Source organism: Dendroctonus ponderosae, unplaced genomic scaffold, assembly GCF_020466585.1.
Source record: "Dendroctonus ponderosae isolate FM_Combo_2020 unplaced genomic scaffold, Dpon_F_20191213v2 Dpon_F_20191213_1, whole genome shotgun sequence".
Classification (NCBI taxonomy): Eukaryota; Metazoa; Arthropoda; class Insecta; order Coleoptera; family Curculionidae; genus Dendroctonus; species Dendroctonus ponderosae.
This window is the reverse complement of record NW_026017110.1, coordinates 9,545,129-9,557,428: the sequence shown is the minus strand read 5'-3', so window position 1 is coordinate 9,557,428 and position 12,300 is coordinate 9,545,129. Positions and strand designations below refer to the sequence as shown.

Below are 12,300 nucleotides of genomic sequence, written 5' to 3'. Positions count from 1 at the left end.
CGGAAAATAAAACACGTCCCGTTCCAATAACATTTAGGAAGGACGGGGCAAAAATACGCTGAAAAGTTGACCTAGGGATACGTAATATCGGTTGAAAGTATGGCCATTACGTACATCTGTGCCCTCTTGTCATTCCGTCCACGAAGCGATCATTCGGTCCATGGAAACGTGGCCATTACTCGGGTCATGTAAGTGATGGTGGGCGATTAGGGAAACAAAACTCATTCCAGCAATGGTTTGGCTTGTTGTTTAGCCAGCAGATTGATGCAAAAATACAGAATGGTTTAGCAAGCGACTTGAAGTCCCGAACGATCAAGATGCAGCAGGTCTAAAAATTACCATTGGCCCAAACATGTCTTAAATGAAGTCTGGATAAGTTTGCCAAAAAAAGGTTTTGAGAGCCAACATGTATTTCATCCATTTTTCGAAAATTATCTAGGCCAAGATGTTTGACTTTTTTATGGCTCTATTTGACAATATACAGGGTGTCTCACGGTCGGCATCCATTAAAATATTTCAGGACATAGTGCGATTTGAATCCTGCAAATTTGGATAATGGCATTTTCGGAGAAGCTCTATTCTGATGAAATAACAGCGACATTATGCGACTTCGGATTATACCGGAAGTTGCTTCAAACTTCCTTATTAAAAATATAATACCCTGTATAACGTTTTTACTTGTGTTCGTTTCTTTATGTCCAAAAACTTTTATGACAAGTTTTTCTACCCTACTCTCTTCGTTTCTGAGCAAAATATAGGGTAGCGCAAAATTGAAAATTTTTTCAAAAAAGAAAGAGTGAAACTCTAAAACTCAGTTGTAAAATTAGGTATTACTGGGCTTGATAATGAATATTCCGAAAAAGAAATCTAGATCTACTAAAGTGGACAAAATATAATTTTTATTTACTGTCAAGAGAAACTGGAAAAACTTCATTATTTTGAATACGATGATGCGTTGCTGATTCGTTACATTCTGCATAATTTTGTAGAATTTATATTAAACAAAATAAGTGGAATTCTGGGAGACAATGGCAAGATTGCGAGAACCTGCCAAATTATTCACTTTTTGAAAGTGTTCAAAAACGACACTCTGTCACTTTTTTCCAGTGATTTTTCTTTTTTATTCAAAAGGTCAAGGCCGTCAGTTACAATTTTCAACAGTTTTAAAACTTCTTCAATTTTTCGTTAGTTTTTTCAAAGATTTTGTTTGTTTTTTCTCAAAATGCGTTCTGAAAGGTTTTTGAAGGATTTTTGATGAATGATTGATTTGAGTTTCATTTTATTTAGTGCTAATTTTTCGCGTGTTTTCTTAATACTGTCCTCAAGTTGAAATTTGAAATTCAACAAAAGAAATATAATATTAATGTTGGTACCGTTAACAAAATTCCAGGACATTTGAGGTGGAGAACCTCAATATTTGGAAAAAATATTTTTTGCTGCGGACGTTTTTCTCTTAATAACTCTCTTAATCCTGACCCCATTTGGATCATTAAGACGGAGTTGCAAGCAGCACAATCTGCTGTAAAATCGGCTTTCTAGGCAATTCAAATCGGTTAAAAATCGGGCAAAAAAATTACCTTTTTTACACTTTAGGCAAACTTGAACTGGATTTAAGTGGCAAACAAGCATTTTCCGATACGAAGATCGCACTTTCTTTGAACAAAATAAAACTGCGGTGATGTTCCCTAAAAATGACGGTTTAGAAAACTAAACGCAGTTAGAAAACAGTTAGAACACTTTATGTAAACGCCAGATGCATTTAAATGTCGAACAATATTTAGAATTATCATAATTTAGGTAAACTTTAGATGTATTTAAATGCTAATAATGCATTTTTGGAGAAGAGAATCGAAATACTTTATTGAAAATTGTACGCAAGTGTACGCAAGTACGGAAACCTGAATTTTTGCGCTCGCTAGGTAGTTGCATCTTTTAGCATCTTTAGTAGACACTTGACCCTGTAAACGTGGAAAGTTTCAGAAAAATCCATCCGGAACCTGATTTTCGGCGGCTTTGTAAATGTGACTCAAAATTGATGTTGTCAGTCAAATGCACGTCTCCCAAACTCAAGGGCACAAGAAGTTGGATCTGTTCCCATCGTTAGTGGACACTCGATCCGACAGACGTGGAAAGTTTCATAAAGATACATCAGCAACCTGATTTTCGGCAGCTTTGTAAATTTGTGACTCAAAATGTATATTATAAGTCAATTGCGCTAGCCCTTTTAAAAATTCGCATCTCCCAAACTCAAGCGCGTAAGAAGTTGAGTCTGTTACCATTGTTAGTGGACACTTGATCCGATAGACGTTGAAAGTTTGAGAAAAATCCATCTTTAACCTGATTTTTGTCGGCTGTGCCTCACAAAATTGATGTTGTAAGTCAATTGCGCTCGCTTACTCAAAAAGTCGCGTCTCCTACACTAAAGCACATAGGCATTTGGGTATATCATTTAAAATAAGTAGGTTTGAGACAACTTCTGGTATAACCGAAAGTCGCATAATGTAGCTGTTATTTCATCTGAATCTTCTTTCATTCTTAATCTTCCCGACCGTTGTTCTACAAAGATGTCTGTTAAGCTGGTCTAGATACTGAGAAAATAAGCCTCAAACTTAGCTTTGAAAAAAACATCTTCTAAAATCGAAAATGCATTCAAAAACTTCTCACAAATTTCCTGAGGATGACTCAAAATCGCAACTGTTTCTACAAATAGAACGCATTTTGTTCTATAAAAAGTATCCAAAAGTGAATCTCCCATATAACTTGTTGCCGAGACAATAAAACGAGAAATGCCGAACTTTAACAAGCCTAGATGTACCTACAACCAAAACATTTTATAGCCAATCTAAAAAATATTGAAAATAGCCTGGTGATGTCTCAAAATCGAAACATTCCGCCACATATAGAACGCACTTTGTCCTAACTTAGTGTTAAAAAAGCGTTTGCAAAAATCACTTTGCACCACAAACGCACTCGAAACTCAACCTCTAACGTTACGGGTTTCTGGAAAAATAAGTACAAGACTTGGTTCTGCAAAAGCAAATTCAAGAACTTGTCCAAAATTCTCTGACGATGGCTCAAAATGAGACCAAAATAAATAGAAAGCGGTTTCTTGAATGACCCGAATTCTTCTAAAATGTATTTCTACTGCAGATCCTTAGGCGATAGATCTGTACAAAAGTGCCGATTTGTCCAAGGTTTTATTTAGCACGGAACTTTACGATTTCTTGAGAAAATGATCTTCAAACTTTTATGTGCTTAAATATCCGCGAAAATCAGATGCAACTTAGAAAAGTTCTATAAAATTTCCTGATGCTGATTTAAAATCAGAACTTCTGCATGTATAAAACACGCTATGCCCAACGAAATCAATACAGAATTAACTCTTTAGCTTGTCTGGTGTCGATAGAAATACCTATTAACTCTGGTCTGGATGAACAAGCGCAAAATATAAATATCATTTACCAAAATATCTGATAATTTCCTGAGGATGAACCAAAATCAAATTTTTTTTCCGCTTAGATAGCAGACTTTACCATTCAAATGTGATGCAAAAGTGACTTACCAACCTTATGAGTTTCTGAGGAAATGAATGTCGAACTTTGATATGCTTCAATATCCGCGATATTCAGATGCAAATTCGAAAAATTCTAGAATCTAGACTCAAAAATGGCCAGATGATGGCTGCAAATCAAAACTTGTACCATTTATAAATCAGATTATATTCAACAAAACTTATACAAAACTCACTCTCCAAATTTCCGGGGTTCTAAAACAATTACTGTTAAACACTGGCCTGTATAAACAAGCGCAAAGTAGAAACGAAATTTTAAAAAATTGCCACAAATTTCATGAATGAGAGAAAATTGAAATGTTTTTCATTGGCATACTCAAAAGCAGACCTTTTCCACTACAAATTTGTTGCAAAAGTCACTTCGTACTTTATGAAATCTTGAGCAAATTAATGTCAAACTTTGATGTCCTTAAAAATCCGCGAAAATCAGAAGATTCCGATAGTTTAGAGGATGGTTAGACAAATATGCAAAGTATTGATGTTCAAAACTGGCACTGTTGAGGACTTTCTTGTTCAAATGGTATCCAAGTTGTACCTTTCTTCATGTTATGTATTGATTTCCTGTCCCAGTGTACAATTAGTTACTTTCCGCGATACAATTATCCAAGACTGTAGTTAAGTACCAAATTGATTTGTGCATTGGACCTAAGAAGATCCAATGCAACAAAAAAATAATCAATTTTAATTAAATGAAGGTATTAATTTGGAAAAACGTTCAAAAATGAATTTAAAACAAAAATCGACGCAACACGCTCCTCTAGTATTTGCAGCTCTCGGATTTTCTATTTCTAATGAATCTCCGTTGGAACTTTTCCTACTTCCACATTATCCGAGTGATGTAGTTCTTTCAAGTTTTTGATGCCGTCCCTGGGGTAGCACATGGTCGCGAGGTCAAAGACGACTGTAATGAGTTTTCAATTCCCCGGGGTCTTAACTGGGGCCACAGCTATCCTTATTGTATCCGTCTTTTCCCTATTTTCGTTCCAGATCGCCCGAAAGCTTCGTTGTTTGTTCGCTTTTTGTTTTAGTGTTTTAAGAATAATAGGCTCCGATGTCTCCTGGTTACTGAGAAAATACTGGCGAACCGAATACTTGTGAATCATCATTCCAACGAAACGAAAGATCGGGCTAATTTATGCTGAATTTTTAATATTACATTAGTAGTCACTTGGATTGTACAATAGGCCGGACCTTAATTGTTTTTCCTTCGGGACTTTCGCCCCAGGTGAAACTCTGTTCTATAGGCTCTAAAAACTGTGCCCAAAAAGGAATGGAACTTTTAAAATTGATTCATCACGTACCTGAAGGCATCTCAAGGTTTCTTTTGAATATATATGGAAAAAACGTTAAAATTGGCTTATCGTTTTGGAAATGCGTTTAAATTTTAGATTTTCAATATTGAAGCTATTTTTTCCTATATATTTTGAGCTTCTGTATTGAATTGTTCCATCAAGTTGTCTTTGACTATCGTAAAAAAATTGCACAAAACCTCAGAGAACTTGAAAAATAAGTGAAAAAATGGCAATAAATGGGCCTGCAACGTTCATAATCATTCAATTTTCGCTTCAAATTATATATTTTTTGAGCTGCTAAATCCAGTGGTACGCTTATTTTTTGTCTAGGCATTTATGATTTCTCAGTTGGGCTTTTTACGAAAAATCTGAACCTTTTTTCATATTCAACTGTATTTTCCTCATTTAGAAGATGTTTCTTGCTACGTTTTTTTATTAGATTTTTCCTCACTCGATTTTTCTTTCGGTTGACCTTTTCTTTGCTTCAATTTTTTCTATCAATAATTTTGAAATTAAAAATAGATCACTGTTCACTTTTGTCATTTCCGGCGTTTTCTCAAAAGTTCATTGTCTTCTTTTTTCCTGATTTTTTAAAGGGCGATAAGAACAAACGTCGATTATCAGCAAAAAAATATTCGTTAATCTTCTTCGATTTTGTAGCGGAAAGGCAACAGTTTTCGGCAATTTTTCTTCTCGTAAGCGTGTGTTATAGACTTTTGTTTCATGATTTTCTTATAAGGGTTGTTGAGGATTTGAACATTTTTGAATCATATCGCACTGAATAAATTGGCAAAGAGGCTTCTTCATTATTAACGCTTTGTTTGTTTCATATTCAACCTTATTTTGCATCATTTAGAAGACATTTCTTGTCTCAAAATCACTACAGATTTGCATTAGACTCAATGGTTTTTTGTTGTTATATACAGGGTGTTCSCAAAATGCRTTAWGAAAWTTTTAAGGGTGATTCTAAAGGCTAARATAATAGTAGTAAGKCATGTAACAMAAATTCTGTCTGTAGTCTGTAGAACAGACTAAAACAAAAAAATCGAAATCGGWAYATTTTCCGAGTTACAGMTCATMAAACTTAATTTYTTTRWTTTTMATTTTTGACCTMTKCTGGACATTTCTTCRCKGATTAAATTGAAAATYGGTACWGAGTTTTMGWTWARWRATYAGTCYAAMTTKMWKAGTAAWACGATRWTTACTMYAMRTTGYCAMTATWTGGCACWTTKCCTGAAAYCMRACGAYTTSATTTKCYSCGATWRCWWTTWWAYYYCARMWCASTGWKYTGRRRTWWAAWWGYWATSGSAGMAAATSAARTCGTYKGRTTTCARGCAAWGTGCCAWATWGTGRCAAYKTRKAGWAAYTATCGTWTTACTMWKMAAKTTRGASTAATYWYTWAWCKAAAAMTCTGTACCRATTTTCAATTTAATCMGYGAAGAAATGTCCAGMAKAGGTCAAAAATKAAAAWYAAARAAATTAAGTTTKATGAKCTGTAACTCGGAAAATRTWCCGATTTCGATTTTTTTGTTTTAGTCTGTTCTACAGACTACAGACAGAATTTKTGTTACATGMCTTACTACTATTATYTTAGCCTTTAGAATCACCCTTAAAAWTTTCWTAAYGCATTTTGSGAACACCCTGTATATAACAACAAAAAACCATTGAGTCTAATGCAAATCTGTAGTGATTTTGAGACAAGAAATGTCTTCTAAATGATGCAAAATAAGGTTGAATATGAAACAAACAAAGCGTTAATAATGAAGAAGCCTCTTTGCCAATTTATTCAGTGCGGTATGATTCAAAAATGTTCAAATCCTCAACAACCCTTATAAGAAAATCATGAAACAAAATGTATATGTTATACTTTGAATTAATAATTCTTAAACTATAAGTAAATTCGTATTCGTGTTCTCCTTCGCCGTTTTTTGTGATATTTCAAGAGTTTATTGACTTCTTGCTGTCTAATTTTTTCAAACGTCGATTTTCAGAAAGATTTTTCGTTGAATGCAAATTAACAGTCGGTTCCGTTCGCTTCGTAAAATATTTTTCCTGATTTTGAATCTTGAATTTGATTATTGGTTGACCACAGACTGTGATATTTTTGGAGAATTTTTCTCGTTTTGTTGGATTTTCGATATAATTTGTCTATTTTTAAGTGACTTTTACTGGCGACTTGAACTTTCTTGGATAATTGTGCAGTGAACAAGTTGGTGTTTTTTCAATGGCTACAAACTTCTTTGATATCAATAGGTGTGTTTCACAATTTTTATAGAATTTGCAAACTCATTTTTTTATTGTCATCTTAAACGGTTTCGAAAGTTCTGTTTTTCTTTTGTTCTTTCAAGCCATTTTTTGCGACTAAACCAAGTGGCTGCAGCTTATAGAATTGCTTTGTGCCTTTTAACTTTCTTAACCTGTTGGTTTGGAAGTAAAAATCTGAACAGTTGGGGTATATTTTTACTCAAAAATCACATACTCCTGCTGGCTGTTGTGGCTAAATTAAATTAAAGTTTTTCGAGGATTTTAGCTTGAAACTTTTTTGCCCATGCTTATACAAAAACTGATGGCACCATTCGATATTAGGTGGCTCAAAATACATAAAGGCATATGTAGATGAGAAAAATTACCAATTTTTTTTTATTAACTTTCTAGGCTGCAGGAAAATTTTCTACCTTTCCCACATATTTTTCAAGTTTTCCGGTTTTGCTTATAACTGATTTTAATTGTTACGTTGATAAAAAATAAGCACACTGCCCAATCAGCAGCCAAAAACACATAAAAAATATATAATTTAAAACAAAATTGAACGATTATGTTCATCCAAGGCCAATTTATTTTTTTTAAAACTCATTTTCCGAGTTTTTCGAAGATTTTTGCTTATAACAATTTTTTGACGATACTTTGAGAAAAACTGATGGAAAACTTAGACGAGTTTTTAGAAGGATAAACAAACTAACACGTTTTTTCCTTTATAAAATCAATGGCCAACGAATTGCTTTTCACTATAGAATTTTGCTTTCGAAGATATTTTTAGTCGGGGAAAAAGTCCCCGACTAAGAAAAAATTAAGGTCCGGCTTAATGCACAACTGAATAATCAACCATGCTTTGAAGCTTATAAATTTTAACAACTTGTCTCCTATTCAGACGATTTGCCCTTTTATCTAATGGTTTACTTTGGATATTCTGCTGCTGCTGCCGCGAAAATTCTATCGATTCTGCTACTTTGAGGAATAAACAGTTGAACTCCCCATGTCCCTACACAATATCCTGATCGGGAATACCGACGAGGATCATTCAATTATGCGCTTGTCGGCAGCTCGCTGGAAAATTTGTTGCCTACCGATATAATTTAGTATTTTCATTTTTTCGCCGCGGTTCTTGAAAGGAAATTGTTCCATTGTCCAATAGACTGATTTATTTGCAACAGGAAAACGCTCCGGTCGATCTTTGAAACATTACATTCATTAGTCGATCAAGAGTAAGTGGATTTCGAGTTATTGTCAAAAATTGCGATGATGGATTTTTGTGCAAAAAAGGTGCAACTAATTTGAAGATTTTCTTATTTAGATATGGGGAGTATGAAGACTAGTGGAAATTAAATGTGCAACGTTTGAAAGTAGAACATACATGCGAAGTATAATAAACAGTTTAACTAAAAAATGTGGATTTTTGGAGAAATTTGGATCTTGCGAAGCGAACACTGGCGAAAACACTAAGGAACCGGATCTTGCAGACGATTTTACGTGTTGTGATGAGTGAGCCTGTCTCTTGCTTTTTTTGCAAGGCCACAAAACAAGGCCAAGGCCAAGACTTTTACAAGAGTCTTCCTAGACTCTCTGCAAGAGCAGGAACTTTATGTCTCCGGGTGGAACCTTACGTGATTATCAGAATCAGGAGGTTGTGGTTGCTCAGAGCAAGGAAACATAGACACTGGCAAAAAATGCACACTCTTTTATTAAGCACAGCCGTCTGCACATCCATATTTATTCAGTTTTGGGTGAATGCTTTCTATAACAGTTCAACAGTTGTTCAGCTGTATCCTCTGGTTTTGCCTTTGCTTCTGTACAGTCTTCAATATACCGTTCAATTTTAGCATCCACACTGCCGAAGATGGCCTTCACCTTTTCGGTAATGAGTGGTTTGTTGACACTGCCGTCCTCGTTCTGCCAGCCCAAGTTCTGATCGAAGCAACTTGAAGAATGAGAAGATTTGGATTTAATACGGAAATATTTACCTTGGTGATGCACAGAGCATGAACTCCAGCGTTAGCTGGGGCAGGGCCGTTGCTTTCCAGATAATTTTCGAGGGCCTTCTGGTCTACAGCAGTAGCAGGGTTTTCGTCACACGTTCTCGACATTTCCATGATTCGATTACGGCCAGCTTCAAATGTGCTTTGGTTGATCTCTGCATCAGCCTGGGGGTGATAATTCAATTTGACCACAATTTTCGATGGTTGAAGACTTTGCATCACGATGAATTAATTTTTCTAATAATTAATTATTAGAAAACTTTTGCATTGAGAACTCTGAAAGTTTATTTGCTCTATAAGCTTTTTTATAGAAAGTCTGTTGAAAAAGACTACTTCTTCGTCTGAGGACGAAGAAGTTGTAAACAAGGCAGTCCTGTTCTATCTACTTGAACGGCAACAGATATAACACTGTGTGATCTAGTGATCTAGATTTTCCCAGCAACAGAACTAAGTTCGAAGAAAGTCGACGAGTTCTCTTCTAAAATCGATCTCTCAATTTTTTTTTGCATAAAAAATTCAGTTTGCTTGTATTTTACAGTAAAACGTTAGGAAAAACGCGGTTTTTCTGTTTAGATACAGTATTGTTTAGAAATATTGACCTAAAAGTGAAGAAACCCCAGTTTCCAAGAGTTTTCGAAATAAATGCTTATAATTATGAAAATATTTTTGAAAAAAGACCCAGAATTAATTATTAGTGTTTTGTCCATAAAACGAAGAAGCATAACGTTTTCCAAAAATTTTTGAAAAGCTGTTAAGGAGGCGAGTGTTTCAATAAAATTTATCTTATAGTTTTTCACCGAAAATACCGGAATATTAAGATATACTGAAGATTGTCAGTATTTTAAGTAAAACTAAAAAATAATTAGATTTTCGAGTACAAAGAATTTCTTAGTAGGAACTTTGTTCAAACTGGAATGACCTGAAAATTTAAAGGAACTTCAGAGAAAATCTTCAGAGCGATGAATGATGGGCGGCGAATTTTCCAAATATTTTTTTAAAACTTTTGCTCCCTGCTCGTTTTCAGTTTTGGCGAAAATCTTAATGGTTTTCGGGAAAAAACAGGAGGAACTTATTTTCGTTTCTGTCCCGAATTCGAGGTTGAAAAAAGTTTTTGTGAAATTTTTCGAAGCTATAAATTTATGTTGTAATTTTTCGGGTAAAAAACCTTCAGATTGTCAGTATTTTTAAGTGAAGCTCTACAAAATAGAGCATTTTTGAGTAGAAAGTAAAAGTAAAAAACCACATTTTTTAACAAACTACAGTCCTCAGAGGTATGGAGGTGACGAGATTTCCAAGTAATCTGTTATAAACGTTCGCTTATTCTGTTCGTTTTTTGAAAGAAAATTATTTGAATTTTGTTCAAAATTTTTTTGTAAAGCGACGAAGGATTCGAAATTTATTTCACAATTTTTCGCGGAAAATACCCTAATATTGTCAGCATTTTTAAGTGAAACTTTAGAAAATTGAGCATTTAGAAGAAAGAGTAACTTGGCTAAAACTGGAAAATTCTTAAATTTTGAATAAATTTTAAAAATATTATTAATAAATGGCCTTTAAAATAAATCTAGAAACAAGTAAAAAAAGTCATCAGCATTTTTCCAGCAAAGGAAATTGAGTTACCGCGCGGGTGCGTTGGGTTGGCGCACCAACCAATTTGCGTAGCACTGCGCCAACTCCTAAAAATTCACTGAGTTACCCAGGCCTAAACAGATATGAATTTTATGCGGGACATTTGAACTGTTTCTCTTTCTGGCTATTCGTTGTTGATCCATCTGTTTTCAGATAAAAATATTTATAGTTTGCATTTGACTAAAGAAACCAGAATATACTTACTATTCAAATTTTCGCTACTTTAAAAGTTGTGTATTTTTATTAGTTGCCGGAATTTCTGCATTATTTAGAGAATCTATCAATTATCATCAGTGCTGGGTTGATTGGCCAATAGATTGCGGGAGAAAAAGCAATTTTTTCTGGGACTTTCTCTATTTTTGGCTATATTTAATTCAAATCTTTTCTTTTTTTTCAATGTTTTCTTCTTTTTTTTAATGCAACTAGCATGTACAGTCATGGACATCAATTTAAAAATTTTGCGCAAACTTTTCCTGACTTTCAATTTTTTAACCAAATTGACTATTAAGTAATGGTTGTTGCATTTTTATCATTCTGTCTACATATTCCCAGAAATGTTTTTGCAATACGAAAATTGACAACACAAACACTAAGGATTTGAGTTGTTCTGAGCAAAAATTTGACACAGGAAATATATCGTCGCTTTAGAAAGTTAATTAAAAAGACAATTTTCAGTGATTGAAAAAAGCAAAAAACGAAAGTTGTTTTTGAAAGTGGAATTTTTTTCTCACCAGAAAATTGGACTGGACATTCGCATAAGAAGTATAAAAAAATTAAAATGAAAAATGAAAAAATTATCAAGTGATTTTTTTATGATTCTAACTATGAATTGATTGATTTTCCATTGAATTTTTAATGTGCACACATATATTGGAATCAACTAATAGCATGCAAACGTACTCATGTTTTGAAAATGATCCAAAAAATCGAGTTTCGGGTGTATGAAATTGCCAGATGCACAAACAAGGTGTTGCTTGTAAATTACTAAAAGAAAATAAACATAACATTTTCCAAAAGTGACAATTTATTGATCCAGAAAATCAACTGTGAAAACTCTTGCAGAAATATTTACAAAAGTTTTAAATGAGGGTTTTTTGTCGGATTTATTGCGAAACTTACCATAGCAGTGGCAGTGAAAGCACACACGAACAAAGCAACAAGAGACTTCATTTTCAAATCAATATTGAGTTTTCGCCAAACGAATATTTCATTTATACTCATTACTATCAATATGCGTGTTGACTAGTTCACTCTTTAAAGCCAGCAGGTCATCGAAGATTTTTTTTGCTGGACAAATGATCTATTTTTGGGTAGCACAGGTCAAGGATGGACCAAACATGCAACGCTTGTTGCATTTATTGAAAGTAGAGTTTACTCGCTAGGAGACGACCTTCTATTGCATAATTTTCCAAATGTATTCCATTGTAAATATGGATTTCTTCTGCACTGGCCATGATCATTTGCCGGGAAATAGGGGTGATTTTGTATCAGGGAAATCAAGGCCTGTAACAATCTGATTCAGATACTAACGCGACTCACAATGATGTGGCATCTT

General features: G+C 34.0%; 1 protein-coding gene across 1 annotated transcript; it reads right to left on the bottom strand.

Moving 5' to 3' along the window:
• Positions 1-8,803: 8,803 nt before the first annotated feature.
• Positions 8,804-11,981, bottom strand: LOC109546151. Its single transcript, XM_048668200.1, has 3 exons — positions 11,865-11,981; positions 9,102-9,281; positions 8,804-9,045 (listed from the first exon to the last, which is right to left on the bottom strand). The coding sequence occupies exons 1-3, from the start codon at positions 11,964-11,966 to the stop codon at positions 8,851-8,853; spliced, it is 477 nt and encodes a 158-aa protein (XP_048524157.1). The 5' UTR covers positions 11,967-11,981; the 3' UTR covers positions 8,804-8,850.
• Positions 11,982-12,300: the final 319 nt, after the last annotated feature.